This window comes from Balaenoptera acutorostrata, chromosome 1, assembly GCF_949987535.1.
Source record: "Balaenoptera acutorostrata chromosome 1, mBalAcu1.1, whole genome shotgun sequence".
Taxonomy (NCBI): Eukaryota; Metazoa; Chordata; class Mammalia; order Artiodactyla; family Balaenopteridae; genus Balaenoptera; species Balaenoptera acutorostrata.
Window position 1 is genome coordinate 158,883,611 of NC_080064.1, and position 17,709 is coordinate 158,901,319.

At 50.5% G+C, this 17,709-nt stretch overlaps 1 protein-coding gene across 5 annotated transcripts in view; it reads right to left on the reverse strand.

Moving 5' to 3' along the window:
- PLEKHA6 (pleckstrin homology domain containing A6) overlaps positions 1-17,255 on the reverse strand; it is a 136,317-nt gene extending 119,062 nt beyond the window's left edge. For 2 of the 5 annotated variants that reach the window (XM_007166154.3, XM_007166153.3), the window contains exons 1-3: positions 16,859-17,255; positions 10,914-10,990; positions 7,006-7,063 (exon numbers count right to left, since the gene is read on the reverse strand). In XM_007166154.3, coding sequence (XP_007166216.1) covers positions 7,006-7,063; positions 10,914-10,990; positions 16,859-16,941 — 218 coding nt within the window. In that variant the 5' untranslated portion in view covers positions 16,942-17,255. The remainder of the gene's footprint in view (positions 1-7,005; positions 7,064-10,913; positions 10,991-16,858) is intronic. The other 3 variants (XM_007166164.3, XM_007166158.3, XM_028167717.2) reach the window with 2 other exon arrangements.
- Positions 17,256-17,709: the final 454 nt, after the last annotated feature.

Consider the following 17,709-nt stretch of genomic DNA (forward strand, 5'->3'; position numbering starts at 1 on the left):
GTTTCCTTCTCTTCACATTTCTGTGGATGCTGGAAAGATTCTCTGTGACAATAACTAAGTGCAGGAGAAACACTGAGTTTCACAGCCAGGATCAGAAAGATGGAAAGAAAATGGAGTATTCCCACGGGAGCGTCCAGGCAGGCTCACCGGGTCTCAGTCCTACCTGCCCCTGAGACCCAGAAGCTGGAGACCCCAGTGAGTTCCTGGGGTCACTTCTGAACAAAGAAATATTTCAGTAAGCAGGGGCTAGATAAGGGCAGCTGCCAGCACCCACCCACCTGATTATTAGATCTTTCCTGAATGTTTATTTGAATGAACTTGATTTTTAAAAAATAAGCCTCTCTTCACTTAAATACAACTATTTCCCTTCTCCCTGGGTCTCTTTTAATGTGATCTGAGTGTAAGCATCATTTTCACCAACTGAAGCCTTTATCTTTAAAAAGAATGTACTATGGAAGGTGCAGGAGCACAGAGTTCCTCCCAGGGTCCAGGAGGAGCGAGGGAAGGGGAGTGTTAAGGGGATCTGATCTACACCCCTCTCCCACACGCCCCAGAGAGAGCTACTGGAATGACCATCCTTCCCACCCTAGAGCAGGCCAGGCTGGAGCTGGGGATCCCAGGTTAGAGTAGCATGCAATTGCCTGCAGCTGTAGTGGGGAGGGGGATCCCTAGGTCACACCCCACCACGCTGAGATGCTGAGTTCAACCCAGCTGAAGGGGCAGAGAAGTCCTGGAGGCAGGCCCAGTGCAGGCAGCACCGATTAAGCCTAACCCACCTGCCCCGGCTCTCCAGGACTTGGCAAGGCTGCCCAGTACAGGCCGGGGGAGAGCTGGCTCCCAGCCAGACAAAGATATGGGGCTCTGGGGGATCTCTGGCCTCGAAGAGCCAATGGAGTGAAGTAAGGCTGGGGCAAGAGAGTACAGCATCCAGGAGGGGACAGAGAAGGTGGGAAAGGGGACAAGGACCCCAGCCTCCATCCCACAAAATCTTCAGACAGCTGGAAAGGGCAGGAGACAGACAGACGGGCCTACGGGGAGGGTTTTCTCTCTGGCAGACAGAGGGCAAGGGCTGAAGACGAGTCCCTTGGATCCTCCGAGAGGCCAGAGCCAGAAGTGTTGATGCTTCTGGGAGAGCTGGTGGCTGTGGGGGCATGAGAGGCCGAAGGAAGATGGCTGTGGGAGCAGAGCCTTCGCTTTGGGGAGCGAGGCGGGGGAGATGCTGCAGCAGGAGAGTCTTAGAGGTCCAACAAGGATGGGTGAGGTGAAGCTGAGAAAATAGTTTACCTTCGCCAAATCTAAATTCCCTTTCTGTTAACCCAGCAGAGGAGAAGCGAGACTTATCTGAGAGACTCAGGTGGGGAGGGTGTGAGGAGGGGGTGTGAGGGAGAATATTCCAAAGAAAGTGCTTCTATGACTCTGTCCATTCTCTGCTCTGGAATCCATGGCCTCCAGCGCTTGGAAAAGAAAGTGCAAAACTCTCAGTCAGGGATTCACCGTCTCTAAACACTCGGGTCGGGTCCGCCCTGCCTTTCAAGTGTCATCGCCACCCCTCACCACACAGTCTTGGTGGCCACTAAATTGATTGATTCGTTACCCCTCAAATATGCCCTGCCCTTTCCTCACTGGCCACGTCCAGATGGCTCTCTTCCTGCAAGAAGGTACCAGTTGGGGAGCAGAAAAAGGAGCCCCATATGATGAGTTATCTTTCAGGACCTACCTGAGTTTGAGCCCTAGCTCCATCCCCTACCAGCTGAGGGAGTTTGAACAAGCTACCTGACTGTTGAGCCTCAGTTTTCCTCATCTACAAATGGGGCTTCTCTGCCCTGAGCCACATACCATGCACCACCTTTCTCTTCATCTGTCTCATGCTTTACTGTTCTGGGGTATTATTTGCCTTTCTGAAAGCAGAGCCAGTCAGGTCACTAATTAGCAGATTTACTGCCCTGGGACCTCTCTCCTTTGTCTTGTCTGCCCTTTGGAGACAACAGGACAGCTCTTGAAGCTCCACCGTACTTCCTGGGACACTGCCTCCTTTCGGGTCCTACGGGTTGGGGTCTATATTGATGACTCACGGTGACCCAGCCCTCGAGTCCTGGGGGCAGAGCCCTGGGCTCCTGCACGCCTACCCCCCACAGACCCTGGCAAAGCGCTGAGCCACTCCCAACTGAGCGGAGGCACAGGTGCAGAGAACCCATTCTGGCCCCTTCTTGGAGGAAGTATTCAGACAAGAACAAGGAAGTGACAGCGGCGGGGTGGGACTCCCTGAGATGGAGGAGGTGCCAGGCCAGGCTGGCATGGCCCATGGGGGCACCGTACCAGTGGGGAGGAGCAGTGGGGCCCAGATTGGGAACAAGGGTTATCAGGGGTGTGGTTCTGCAGAAAGCGTCCCTGCCTTATCACTCTCTTTGCCAACTGAAGAGAAACGCACTCTTGGAGACAGAATTGGCAAGCTCCGTAGCTGGCTGCTTTAGCAGGAAGCAGGGGAAGGAGTCAGGGGCCAGAGAAAATCAGAGATGGGTGTTACATAGCCAGATCTTTAAGCATCGGAAAGAAGTCTACCAGACCCATAGTGGTTGAGATGTGGCAGAGGATGGTCAAGATGGCCCTATTGGCTCTGGAAGGACCCACCCAATCAGCCTGAGGAGTCACCACTGAGCCGACCCTTTAGAGGCCTTAGTGGGGCCAGTCATGTGTGCTTTGGTATCCTCTAGTGGACATATGTGGTACATGCATACAGGCTTGCAATGGGTTTTACCCACATTTTAACCCTTTGCTTTTTCTCTTCTTCCTGCACCACGCTTTCTGGTAAAGGACCCCTTTAAAACTGCAGGCAGGCTTGAGCAATGACATCAGTTGTGGAAACATGAGAATCACCTCCCAAGCACTATGAAGGAAAGAGTTTATCGACACACAATTATCATACTTGTCTGATCCCAGGCAAATATCAGTATTTGCTCATTGAAATTTGACTCAACCACACAAGAAGGAGAAGGAGGAGAAGGAGAAGGAGAAGAAGAAGAAGGAGAAAACCAGCTTCCCAAGTTATATATCTGACTTTTATTATTACCTCTTGGGATCCATGTCTGAGGTCCTCAGTTTCTAACTCACCCACCAACCGAATGTCATAAACCTTTGTAAGGAATTGATTGTGCAGGGAACTGTGAAAATAAGGAGAGTGGGCCAGAATCATTCATTCATTCACTCACTCACTCATTCAGTCAGGGGTTATTGATGCCCCCCTTGTCCAAGCAAGGCACCGAGGATGCTGGATGCAGCTGTGGCATTATGCTAAGAGCCCAGCCTATGAAATCAGGCAGACGTGAGGCTGAATCCCAGCTTTGATTTCTATAAGCTTCATGACATTGAACAAGTATTTACTCAGTTTCGGTTTTTTCCTTACTTTCTCAAACAGTTAGAGATGACAGTACCTCCCTCATAAAGCCATTTGAGGATTGAATGAGTTGTAAATGTAGTAAAGCACTCAGCTCTGAGAGTGGCCACAGCTGCTCCTGGTGTACAGAGTGGCCACCAAATCTGGGAATGATGCGAATGTATGATAGGATAGCTGACATTTCATCACAATACAAAATGAAGTCATACTGTCTATGTTTCCAGACCTAACAGCTACCTTATGTCACCTCTGCCCTTGATGAGTTTTCATTCTAGACCAGTAGTTCTCAAAGTGTGGTCCCCAGAGCAGCAGCAGCAGCGTAACCTGGGAACCTGTGAGAGATGCAAAGTCTCAGACCCTCTGAATCAGAAACTCTATGGCTGAGGCCAAGCAATCTGTTTTGACAAGCCCTCCAGGTGATTTTGATGCACACTTAAGTTTGTGAACCACTTATCTAGGGAAAATGACACATGTGTAAACAAACAATTACAATACAGGTGGGCTCTCCTGAACAAGTGACACAATGAGCAGAGTCTTGAAGGAAGAGCAAGTGTTCACAGGTGGACACAAGCCATGTTAGAGGAGGGATTCCACTAAGAAAGGCTGGGGGCATGGAATGGAGGTGTGTGTTAAGGGAACCACAAGCGATTTAGGCTATCAAAATGGGGTGTCAGGGGAGGCTGGAGAAGGGGGGCCGGAGCCAGATTACAAAGCCCTTTCAAGTGCCTGAGTAAGGAATTTAGATTTTAACCTATAACTGATGGGAAGCATGAAAGGTGTCTAAAGGAGAATGATATGACCAAATTTGCATTGTAGGAAAAAGCACTCTTGGGATTTCCCTGGTGGTCCAGTGGGTAAGACTTTGCGCTCCCGATGCAGGGTGCCTGGGTTTCATCCCTGGTCAGGGAACTAGATCCCTCATGCATGCCGAAACTAACACCTGGTGCAGCCAAAATGAAAGAAAGAAAGAGAGAGAGAGAGAGAGAGAGGGAGATGGGGGGCGGGGGAGAGAGGAGAGAGAGAGAAAGAACGAGAGAAAAAGAAAGAGAAAGAAAGAAAGAAAGAAAGAGAGAAAAAGAAAGAAAAAAGCACTCTTGCAAGCAGTATGGCCTGGAGGCAGGAAGATGAGTTGGAAAGCTGCAGAATGATCCAGGTGAGAGCCCATGTGGGCATGAACTTGGGTGGTGGCCACGGGGATGATGAGAAGTGGGTGGGTTGAGAGATATTTAGGAGGAAAATTGACAGGACCTATGGGGGAGGGCCCTGAAGGTTCTGCTTTGGTGGCACTTCTGACAAAGATGGAACCGGTGTTGGTGATGGGAAGGCAATGAGTTCAGGACTGGAAAGGGTGAATTGGGGGTGCTGAGGAGAATGCTCTGGGCTGGTAGAGAGGAATTAATTATGCCTCTATTGTTTATCTCCCAACATTTTTCATTTATTCATTCATTGCACCAAATATTGGGTTCCTATCTTGTGCCAGAAAGGTTCCAGGACAGAGTAGAACACAAAATAGCCAGAATCTGCTCTCAGGGCTGACACAGCAGTGGGGGACACCAACAATAAAATAAGTAAAGGAATACATAAACAAAAACCTTCCAGGTAGCGGTAGGTGCTATGAAGAAAAATAAGGGGGACTAAGGAGGAGCAGGAGGGAACTTCAGAAGGATCATCAGGAAAGGTCCACTGAGAAGATGACACGAGCTCAATGTTAAGTAGGAGCCAGATGTACAAAATAGGAGGAGAGTGCACCCAGGCAGAGGGAACAGCAAATGCAAAGGTCCTGAGGTAAAAGTGAGTTTGGCCTGATGGAGAAGAAAGATGAAAATCAGCACAGCTGCCCAGTTGTGGGAGATGAGGGCAGTGAGGGGAGCAAGGCCAGACCATAGTAGTTTTTAAAGACTGATGAGATGAGGTAATACATGTGAAAGTTCAGGACTTCCTGGCAGTCCAGTGGTTAAGACTCCGTGCTTCCACTGCGGGGGGCATGGGTTCCATCCCTGGTCGGGGAATTAAGATCCTGCATGACATGCAGCCAAAAAAAAAAATACATGTGAAAGTGCTTCATAAGGGACTTCCCCGGTGGCGCAGTGGTTAAAAATCCGCCTGCCAATGCAGGGGACACGGGTTTGAGCCCTGATCCAGGAAGATCCCACATGTCGCGGAGCAACTAAGCCCATGCGCCACAACTACTGAGCCTGAGCTCTAGAGCCTGCGAGCCACAACTACTGAAGTCCGCGTGCCACAACTACTGAACCACAATTACTGAAGCTCACGCGCCTAGAGCCCGTGCTCTGCAACAAGAGAAGCCACCACAATGAGAAGCCCATGTACTGCAACGAACTGTAGCCCCCGCTCACCACAGCTAGAGAAAGCCCGCACGCAGCAACAAAGACCTAACACAGCCATAAATAAATAAATAAATAAATAAGAAAGTGCTTCATAAATGATCTCAAGAACCAGGCATACATAAAGGAATACTAAGGTGGTATCTTCAAGGAGAAAAGAAGTAAGTCTTAACTGAAGCAAGGAGTTGGCTCAATTTCAGGAAAAGCCCAGGCTATAAGAGCCATGTCATATCAAAACAACTTCCAAAATGGATAATTTGTCCATTTTTGTTGTTGTTTTTGTTTAAGAATATGGTTAACAGCCGAGGGGATGTAAGTGCTGGCTGGTCTTGAGGTGGGAGATGGAAAGAGGACCTCTCATAGCACAGACAAGGAAGGAGAGGAGGAAGGGAGGGCGGGAAGGAGGTTCTCCCTCGCTGGCTGGGTGAGGGCCCCCTCTGCCGGCCCCAGTGTTTGTGCAGCTGCTCTCCACCAGCCCTGCGGGCCTGAGCACGCCTGCCTCACCCGTGGCAACAAAGCCAAGACCCAGCCCGGTTGGAGGGTGGAGAGACCCAGGCCAAGGCAGAGGGAAATAAGTCCAGCTGGGTAGATGTGGAGCACCCCAGCCCAAAGAGCTGCCTTCTGCTTCCACGGTTACATCCAGGCAGCTTTCCCAGGTGCACCTTAAGTTGCTGAGAACACGAGCTACCCCAGCCAACAGAGGGCTCTGACCAAACCCCGAGGGGAACACAGAGCCCAGACACACACCCGCCACCCCCAGGATGGCAAATGCCCCCATCCAGGAGGGCAAGAGTGACGTTGTCCACCTTGCCACCACCTGACCTGCCTGGCTCACACCTTCCCTCCAACCAGTTCCACTTCCCACCTCTCATGACACACCGTGCTTCATCTCCTTCTTCTAAACTTTTGTCCTGAGTGTCTAGAACAGCCTCTTTCTTCTACTCTGTCCCTCCCACCCACATTGCCCAGCCCAGAGCTCCACTCACCCCTCCCCACCCCACCCCATCTCAGAAAAATTCCCATGACTGACACTGGCTCTCTTGGACGAACATACACACACACACACACACACACACACACACACACACACACACCCTGGGCTTTATCTGCAGTGCTCACTTGGAAGCTTTGACATCTCCTGGCCATTCACAGACCCCAGCAAGGCCTCCAGCAAGACCCTTTAACTATCTCCCTGCCCAAGGAGGCATCAGGTACAAGGACAAAAGTAGAACCAACAGCAAGACCAGAAAGAAACTCCATTTTACTCACTTGATGAAATACACAGCTCCTTCCTGGGTGGAATCCATCTCCCAGCCCTTGGGCAAACCTGTGAGGAAGCAAGATCACAAAATCACCCTCTCTTCCACAAGCCCAATCTGCACTCTGGAAGGATGGGGGCCAGGAGAACTAGGAAAATTCATAGATAAGCCAGCAGTGTTCAAACCAACAGTTTCACCCTTTTCCGTCCACTATTTCTATCAGTCTGTGTTTCCAGCAAATAAGAAAGATGGCAGTGGAGGAGACATCCCCCATCAATGAGCAGTAAAGTGACCAAAGAGATCACTGCTTTGCAGGCTTTGCTCATTCATTCAACAAACTTTTATTGAGCATCTACTCTGTGCCAGGCCCTGTGCTGGCCCCCAGGGATATAGCAGTGAATGCATAGATGATTGCCCTGGAAGGGTCCTCAGGATCACCCCTGCTAATATCACAGAAACGGAAGCTGGAGCCAAGGGTGGGTCACTTGCCCCAGACCTTATGGATAATTAGCACCCAAGATTAGACCAGGACTCGAGTCTTCAAATCCCAGACCAGTGTTATTACCTCCAGATTCTGCTGCTTCTGGACAAGACACCAAGGACCAGAAAATCAGTCCCAGAAAAAATGAAGAGACTTTAAACATATTTTTCTTAATACTACCTCCGAAAAAATTTATCCATGAAAATGCTCAGAATGGAGAATCACTGACTTGCAAAACAAGAGAGGACTGAGTAGCCAAAGAATCTGACCTTGGCTCGGAAGCGCCTAGGCAGTCCTCCAGGTGGGCGCAGCCCCTGCTGGACAGCTCCAGAGAGACACAGCCCCTCCTTCTCCAAAGAGCACGCTGTTAGCCTCCACCTCTGCCCACCCTCCCAAGACAGCCACCCTGGCAGAGTCCTGCCTCCCTGGCAAACCCGAGGGAGAGGAGGAGGGGTCTTCTGAGGAACCCGAGAGAATCCAGTGTCAGAGGTGGGGACAGGCAGGGCACTGGTAGAGATCGTTCCTTTGGGGGTGCAAAAGCCCTGTGGCTGACACATTACAAAACAGGTGCGGATTCTCTCAACAATCACTGCCACTTTTCTGATCAGTTCAAACGTTTACCTTGTGTATGAGGTTTTATAAAACACGGCTATTCACTGCTGGTCTGAATCTCTCCTGCCATGTTATCAGCTGCCTTAGGGTACAAGCTGCTGGAAAGCAGGGCTTGGGCTCTACAGAGTGGTGGGCCCAGTTTTTGTTCACTCATTTCACTCACCCCTATGTATCAAGGGTATGTATTTCCATACTTGCTGCTGCTGCTTCAATGCAGCAGGGCAGCCAGCGGGCCCACCTCCCTCTCAGGACTTGGTCCATAGAAATCATAACACCAGCTGTCACTTAGTGAGAGCTTCCTTCCTCTAAGGTACACATTTCACCACTACTAGCATATTTAATCTGTACAGCAACAGTATACAATAGGCATCAGCCCAAACATTTTTACAGATGAGGAAACTGAGACCCAGAGAGGTCAATCAACTTGCTTAAGGTCACACAGGAAGTGTCTGGGCCAGGATGTGAGTCTGGTCTGCTGCCTCCAAAGCTCACATTCTTTCCTCTGTGCTGCCCCATAAATGCTACTTGTTCCCCTCTGTCCCTGTGCGAGGATGTTCCCATTCAGAAGGGCGTGGGTTGGCAGCCTCCCCAAATAGAGGGATCCCCACTGGGTCAGAACCATAAATAATCCTGCCAGTGTGATGTGCCTGGGAAAGAGGCCAGCGTGGATTATGTCCCCTGCCTTTTCCAGCAACTTCCCTCCACACTGCCCTCTCTGCCCGGGCAACACCAAGAGTGCTTATATTCCTGTCCAGGCGGAGTGCCCGCTAAGGCAGCTGCCCTCCCAGCAAGCTTCAGGGGCATCTTAACCCCTTCCCAGCCTTGGACAACCAGTTGGCTGCAGGCAAAAATGAAAGAATTGGCTCACAGACTTGCATGCATCCTCTAGCCTTACCTAGGGTCATGGTGAGCTGGAAGCACTCAAACTGCAAACAGCCAACACCAACCCAGAAGAAGAAAATAGCCCCAGCCCTGGGGTCAGGAATTCACTTCAAGTCAAAAATACAATAGTGACAATAACAATAGCAGTCACCACTGTTGACAGTGACTCTGTTGCCTAATCTGTGCTACAACCTTTTGAGATTCATAATCCTATCCCCATTTTATGGATTAAGAAGCTGAGTCCCAGAGTTAAACCACTTGCTCAAGACCACACTAATAGAAAGTTGAGCCAAGATTTGAGCTCAGGTCTCTCTGTCTCTAGAACTTACGCATTTAACCCCAACGCTGCTTTGCTTATTAACTGAGTGGCCTTGAGCCAGGCACTTGCTCTCTGCTCTTCCATTTCCCTACCTTTAAAATGAAGGAGTCAGACTCCATGATCCCTGAAGTCCCTTCTGGCTGTAGAACCACAGTGATTCTAGTTCCGAATCTAAAAGAAAGTAGGCTCTGCCACAGGGAGATCAGCTCCTGCTTTGTGACCAGCTACAGGGGTGGGATAGGGAGAGTGGGAGGGAGACGCAAGAGGGAGGGGATATGGGGATATATGTATATGTATAGCTGATTCACTTTGTTATACAGCAGCAACTATCACAACAATGTAAAACAATTATACTCCAATAAAGATGTTAAAAAAAAAAAAAAAAAAAAGAAAGTAGGCTCTGGGCAAGTCAACACCTTGACCCAGCGTGTCCATGAGTGACCGGGGCTCTGTGTGGTTGGGTGAAGGGCTGGAAGGCCAGAGGGGTAGGGGGTTTCCAACGCTGTCGCTCCCACCCCTCCCCTTATTGGTCTATAGTGGCATCCCGAAGAGGAGGATGGATTGTTCACTTGAAGTACCCCAGGCCTTCTGACTCTTGGTGTCTCCACCTCTTCAATTTAGAATGAAATCATCTTTGCCTGGAGGGGTCCTATCTTCCCCACTAGGCTGGGAGGTCCCTGAAGGCTAGTAATGGAGTCTTCTCCATAGTAAGCAATCAATGTTGGCCCTGTCCCCTTTTCTTTCATGTTCCCCTCAATGTGAAGCAGTCCCTGCTAGTCATGTGGGATTATTTAAAGTTAATTTAATTTAAATAAAAAATTCAGTTCCTAGGTCACACTAATCACATTTCAATTGCTCAGTAACCCCATGTGGCTCATGGCGACTGTAGTGGGCAGCACAGAAAGAGAACATTTCCATCATGGCATAAAGTTCTATGGTACCGCACTGGGGACTAGGGTTCTGCCCAGTTTGGGAGCTCTCAGGATGGAAGGGATTTTCTGAATGGGCAGGGAGATGAGAGAGGAGTAAACTCTTTCTCCTCAAAGGTCAGTCCCAGGGCTTCCCTGGTGGTGCAGTGGTTGAGAATCTGCCTGCCAATGCAGGGGACACGGGTTCGAGCCCTGGTCTGGGAGGATCCCACGTGCCGCGGAGCGGCTGGGCCCGTGAGCCACAATTGCTGAGCCTGCGCGTCTGCAGCCTGTGCTCCGCAACAGGAGAGCCTGCGATAGTGAGGGGCCCGTGCGCCACGATGAAGAATGGCCCCCGCTTTCCACAACTGGATAAAGCCCTCGCACAGAAACGAAGACCCAACACAGCCATAAATAAATAAATAAATAAATAAATAAATAAAAATTAAAAAAAAAAAGAGTTCTCATCAAAAAATAAATAAATAAATAAAAAGGTCAGTCCCAGATACTAGTCATGGGGCTGGAAGTTTGCAAAGACCTCAAGGTGAGCATCAACCCTCCTGCAAAATCCCCCACATGGTGGGCCAAATGCTCAGCTGAGTCTGTCCATGGAGAAAGGAAAAGTCAGAAGCAAAGTCAGGGTAGGGGGTTCCCACAGCCACCTCAAGCCATTGCTCCTCATGGATTGCAAAGGCAGGGACAGATGAGATCCTTACCTGGGCTGGAGGAGTGTCCACTCTGGATGGGTGATTCTGTACCAGGGTGCACCCAGCTGGTTGACTTTTCCTCATCACTAGAGAAGACCAGAAAGAACATGTCAGATACAAAAGAGGCTTCCCTGAGGAGGACACCCATCTCCACATTCACATCAGTACTGACTGTCCGATCCCAGACACCTGACATGGGGGCACCCAGGCTGCCTTCATTCACTCGCATTCACAGAGCATTTACTGAGCAGACTCTGGGGATTCAGAGATGTATAATCCTGGATCCCTGACCTCAAAGAACATCTAACTCACTGGGGAAACAGACATGTAAAAAGATATTTGGAATATGATGTGATAGGAGCTATATAATCCCTACTATAGCTCTGCAGAGAGAGCATTTCACCATCAGAGAAGGGAGTACTCCCTGGATGGAGTTAAGGAAGGGGAACAGCATGAAGGCTTCAAGAAGGAGGTGACATTAAAGGTGAATGGTGAAGCCATGTGGGACGTACACGGAAGGTCCTTAACTGGCAGCTTCTCAGTGGATAAGAGAAGAGGAGGCTGGGTGAATTGACAGTCCCTGAGTGTCTGCAGGGCTGTATACCATCATTCACAATGGTCCCTCACATTAGGAATATTACAGATTATGAATCTGAGGTTCAGAGAGGTTAAGTAATTTGCCGAAATTCATACAATCAATAAGTGATGAAGCCAGGATTCAGACCTAGATGTGCCCCCCTTAAAACCCAAGCTCTTTTTTTTTTTTTTTTTTTAATTAATTTATTTATTTATTTATTTTTGGCTGTGTTGGGTCTTCGTTTCTGTGCGAGGGCTTTCTCTGGTTGTGGCAAGTGGGGGCCACTCTTCATCGCGCTGCGCAGGCCTCTCACCATCGCGGCCTCTCCCGCTGCGGAGCACAGGCTCCAGACGCGCAGGCTCAGCAACTGTGGCTCACGGGCCCAGTTGCTCCGCGGCACGTGGGATCTTCCCAGGCCAGGGCCCGAACCTGCGTCTCCTGCATTAGCAGGCAGGTTCTCAACCACTGCGCCACCAGGGAAGCCCCCAAGCTCTTTTTAACATCTCACTCCCAGCAAGGTGGGCTCCCCAGCAGTGCAGATCCTCTGGGCTCTAGATGCCATGGCAGATGAGTCCATTGACCTTTCCCACCAACCAAGGACACAAATATTTCCTGAGCCAGATGTATGTGGAGGAGAGGACTCCCAGATCACCTGTATCACTCAGGCTTTAGGCTGGGGCCTTGGGGTCCAGGACAGGACTCCACTCAATAATTAATACCTTAATTAATATAATAAACTCCACTAAGAAGGGTGCCACTAAATTTCTACTAAAGTAAGATATACACTAAACTGCACATATTTAAAGTGTACAATTTAATAAGTTTTGACATCATAGTTGTACACCTGTGAAACTATCACCAAAATCAAGATGTGAACCCTCCAGATTTTCTTTGCGCTCCTTTGTAATTCCTGTCTCCTACCCTGCCGGCTCCTATCCTCCCCCACCCCCCGGCAGCAACTGATCTGTTTCCTGTTACTATAGATTCGTTTGCATTTTCTAGAGTTCTTAGAGGTTCATATACGTGGAATCATACAAACTAGGCTTCTTTGTCTGACTCCTTTCCTTCTTTTCTTTCTTCCGTGTGCTAGCACATGTCAGTAGTTCATTCCCTTGCAGGATATACCACATGTGCTCATCCCCTCACCTGCTGATGGACATTTGGGTTGTTTTCAGTTTGGACCATTACAAATAAAGCTGCTTTGGACACTCGGGTCCAAGTCTTTGTGTGGATGTATGCTTTCTTTTCCCTTGACTCCACTAATTTTCCTCTGAGTTTGAACACCTGCTGCAGGAAGAGCGCTCCCAGATGACCCACCCCTCTGATGAAGAGAGAATAAACAAAGTCACAGGGCTCTGGAGCCATGTGCACCACTGGAGATGACCTGTGGTCTGGGCTGTGGTCCTGGGAGGCAGGGGAAGAGGAAGCCAAGGAAGGGGGCACCTCCTTACACCTCCTCTTCAGCTGCCCTGAGATTTCTGGCCCTGACCCCTTCTTCCTCTCACACTATCGGTTCCTTCAGACTTCACATCTATCTCCACCCCGCCCGGACATCACCGACAATCACAGGGTCACAGAGGTGGGCACAACCCACCATTCCCTCAACTTCCTCTCCCCCAACCTTCCCCCACCCTCCAGTCGTCAGCCCCTGGTGGAAAACAATACAGTCACAGACCATCTCCACTCTAGCTTTGGGCTGGTGGGGAAATTGTGGAACCGGGAGGACTGGGGTCATTGCAAATCCACCAGCTATAATCTTCTTCAGGGGCCCCAATCAGTTGCCATTTGCCAAGTGTTCTAAGGCTTTCCCACCAACCTCAAGTCCCAAGCCTGCCTCTCCTCCCCTCCCTCTCACCCATTCTCAATGGATAATCTCATCTCTTAACTCAAGAGAAATAGAAACCATTAGGCAGGTTTCTACCCAATACACTCAACCTCCCCCTCAAACTTATCCATATTTTCACCAATCCTTTAATTCTTGTCTCTACATTGGAGAAAAGATGGCCTTCTCCCACTGAAGGCTAGGCCCTTTGCGTGGGTCACAGTCTCCATCATCTCCCGTCTTTTCTAGACCCTTTTTCTACTGAGCATCGCAGATTTGCATCTTCAACTTCTCCTCCCTCTCGGGTCCATCACTTTAGCCCCCACTCCTGTTCGCGTGTTCTAGTCTGAACCCTCTATCTCTTTCTTAATGCCGTCCCCCCTTCTAGCTTTCTTCTCATGTTCCTCTTCTTACTGACCAAACATCCCTGTTAGAAACTAGTTCCTTCTAACTGTCCCCACTTCCTGGCCTCCCATTCGCCAATCCTCTGCAATCTGGTTTCTGTTCCCAGCCTTCCCCTGAAACCACTTCCCTAGCGGTCATTAAACACCCCCAGTTCCTAAATCCAGTAAACACTTTCCAGTCTTGAGCTCATTTGGCTTTTCCACGGTTGACCATCCCTTCCTTCTTAACATCTCTCTTCCTTGCCATCTGGGGGGCACGCTACCCTGGCCGTGGTGCTGCCCACCTCCGCACCCTGGGTCTCCTCCAGCCTGGCCTCTCTTCCTCTATCCTTTCCTTTAATGCAGTGCTGCCTGGGGACCCTCCTGTCTTCTCCCTCACACACTCCGGGGTGGTCCCAGCTCTATATGAAGACTCTCCAGCCCAGGCCTCTCTCTTCAACCTCTATCCTGTACACCCAGCCGCCTGTGGGACATCACTTCCTGAATGTCCCATGGGGACCTCAAAATCAATATTTCCCGGCTGGACCTGTACTTTCCCTAAAGTCTGTTCCTCTTCCCATACTCCTGATTTCTATCAAACTCAAGTTAAAAATTTTAAGATTTATCTTCAGCTCTTCCCCCTCTCACCCCTCGTTCCCCAACATTCAGGGAGTAAATGGAAACTCTCAATTCTACGCCTAAAGATTTCTCCCACGTCTCCCCGCCCTTCCCCTCTATTCTCGCTGCTTTAATTCAAGTCTTTTGGACTTTGGTGATTGCCTCCTAACTGCTTTCCATACCTCAAGTTTTTCCCCTTGCCTCCCTACTCAGCCCTCAAATCATCGTCCATGCAGCTGCCAGAGAGCTCCTTCTAAAACACAGGTCTAACTATGTCATTCCTCTGTTTAAAATCTCCTTTGGTTTCCCATCACCTACGGGATCAAGTTCGAACGCCTTAGCCTAACACACAAGGCCTCTCCGAAGATGCCCACTTCCTACCTGTTTTGCCTCACCTTCTGCAGCACCCCAGCCACCTCCCCTCCACCTCTGCTGAACCTCTCCGTGTTCTAGATAACCTGGGCTCCGGCAACCACCGGTGCCCTCCATCCCACAGGCCTCTGCCTCAAGGCCCCTTTCACTCTAGTCTCTCTCCTCCAGAATCAGCTCAAATGTTTCCTCCTCTGGGAGGCCCCCCTCAACTCCTCAGAGCATTAGTTCCTTCTTCCTTATGTTCCTATAGCATCATGCAAATACCTCTGGAATGTATCTTATTATTTCATAAGTATTTATTTGTGCTTTCTCTCTACCACCTTCAAGGAAAAACCTGTATCTTATTGTTTTTTATCCCAATACCTAACACTGCAGCAGACAAATAGCGGATACTCAATAAATGTCTGTGGAATGAAAGACAAAAAGAAGCTGGAAGGCAAGCAAGAGATTGAGAAGAAAGATGAGAAAAGCCAAATTAACTACTTTGTCAGAATGCCCAAGGAGCTTGTGGAAATCCAGATTCCAAGGCCCACCCCAGATCTTCTAACTCGGACAGAATCTTTGGAGGCAGGGCTTGGGAATCAGCCTTTTTTTTTTTTTTTTTAAGAAATTCACGTTCTTTTATTTATTTATTTATGACTGTGTTGAGTCTTCGTTTCTGTGCGAGGGCTTTCTCTAGTTGTGGCCAGTGGGGACCACTCTTCATCGCGGTGCGCGGGCCTCTCACCATCGCGGCCTCTCTTGTTGCGGAGCACAGGCTCCAGACGCGCAGGCTCAGTAATTGTGGCTCACGGGCCCAGTTGCTCCGTGGCATGTGGGATCCTCCCAGACCAGGGCTCGAACCCGTGTCCCCAGCATTGGCAGGCAGATTCTCAACCACTGCGCCACCAGGGAAGCCCTAGCCTTTTTAACTAAGTTCCTTGGGTGATTCTTATGGATTCTAAAGTCTCAAACCACTGACCAAAGGGACTCCAGTTTAAATCCTGGAGAAGTTCTGTTATTTAAGAATCTAACGTAGGGTCAAGAACTTTAGTGGACTTAATTTCTAAGATAGTATAATTACAACATCAATTTTGATCACAGTAATGATAACTAGAGGAGAAAGGCCTACAGCAAATGTGGAAACAGTAACACCAACAAGAAACCACTGGCTGCCTGCACTCCTGCAAAGGCACTTTGGTACAGGGGGGAAAGCAATGCACTCAATTCAGCAGGGCCCGGGCTTGGTCGGAGCTCTGATTAACAAGTGCTTTTATCTCAGAAAAGTACTCTCAATCTCTGCAGACCTCGCTTCCCGTCTGAAACATGAGGGGGTTGCATCCAAGCCTCCTTTCAGCTCTAATGTTCTGTGAGTGGCTATCTTGAGAAAGGGAAAACCCATCATGTGTGGGTAACAGTTCAAATGCTGTGCTTCTAGACTTGCTATATTATCGGGAAATTTCTATCCTGGCAGAGGAAGCCTATAGTAGAAGCAGGCCAAAATAGCACCAGCGGAGCCACTCTGTTATAATGAGATTATGCCAGAGCCATTTTGGTATATGAAATTAATATAACAGTGCTAATACATTACTGAGAGCAGCAAAGCCTCCCTCTCTCTAAAGAATACTAAATGTACTGTGGGCATCTTCTTCCCCTTGACCACAGCCCCATAAAGATGCAGGAGGGAGAGGGGTTGCCATCTAGGGAACCCTGAGTCCTGGGGTGAGGGACTGCAGGGAAGCGGGCAGTAGAGGCAGAGTCTCCTGGTATGTTGTCCCTTAGGCCAAGTCTTCCCGTAGGAAATGGTGGGGGAGTGGACACAAGAAAGAAAGGACTCACCCCTGTCCCTGTCAATGGCCAAAGCCGAAAGGAAGGAACTGCAGGCTGGGCACCAGCTCTAGTCATTCTCCTCAGGGTTCCCATCCTGCCTGTGACCAGGGGAGAGGGGAAGGTCTGCACCTGCCCTGCCCTGCCTTTCTAGGTGCAGGGAATGCTGAGCCTCTGCTGGACTTTGACCCACTGGGGAGAAGACGGGAGACACATTCAAACAGGCATCGTGATAAACTTATTAGTCATGCCTGCTGTTCCAGCCACCGCTTACCCCGACCCTCTCCTGCCGGCCCCCAGCCCTGCTGCCTTTCAAGTCAGACAACTTTAAAGAAAAGAGAGAGAGGGAGAGAAGATGAGACAGAGACCCACATACTTGATGAAGAAGACTCTCCCCCCGCGGTCAACTCCATAGGTCCACCGGCCGGGCAAGTCCAGCCAGTCAATCTCATCGGCCATCTCGGTGTCCCGCAGCCCCTCTCGCTCTCTGCCCACCCGGACGCCGGGCTGGGGGGCGGGGGCCTACCGCGCACCCCCGACTTTCTGCTCCTCCTCCAGGCGGTGATGGGGGAGGGGGTCCGATGCGGTCCAGCCCGGCCCGCGGCGTACCTCCCGGGTGCCTGGCAGGGACTCTGGCCTCTCGCTGAAGGCAGCTGGCCGCCAGCCGGGCAGCAGCGAGCGGAAGACTTAACCCTGGCCGGGCTGAACGAGCTCGGCGTGCGCGGCGGAGCCGGCCCCAGACACCTCCTGCCTCTGGAGTCTGCGCTCCCCTCCGTCTCCTTAACTTAATGACGGGCAATTAGCGCATGAGTAATTCTGCCGCTCCTCTCGCCGGGACTGCTAACGAGCAGCGCCGAGGATTCAGTCCCCTCTGCTCCCCGCGGCCGGGCAGCTGGCGGGGCCGAGCGAGCGGGAGCGCGAGCCGGAGGATCCCTCCCCGAAGGGAGCAGGTTGCCGTGTGCGAGCGAGGGTGTTGCCTCCCGCTCCCAGCTCCGAGCCCGCTCTCAACCTCCGGCCGGGCGAGTGGAAGGCGGAGCCCAGCGCCGCTCCGAGGGGACTTCAAAGCCGCGGCCCGGCGGCTCCCCGAGTCCTGACACCGGGCGCGGGGGAACCAGTTTGGCTGAAAGAGCTTTGAATCACGAACCTAAGGGACATGTCCAGCCACTGACCAAAAAAGGGGAAGTGATCAAACCTGGTTCTACTTGGCGGGAGGTTAGTAGAGGAGCA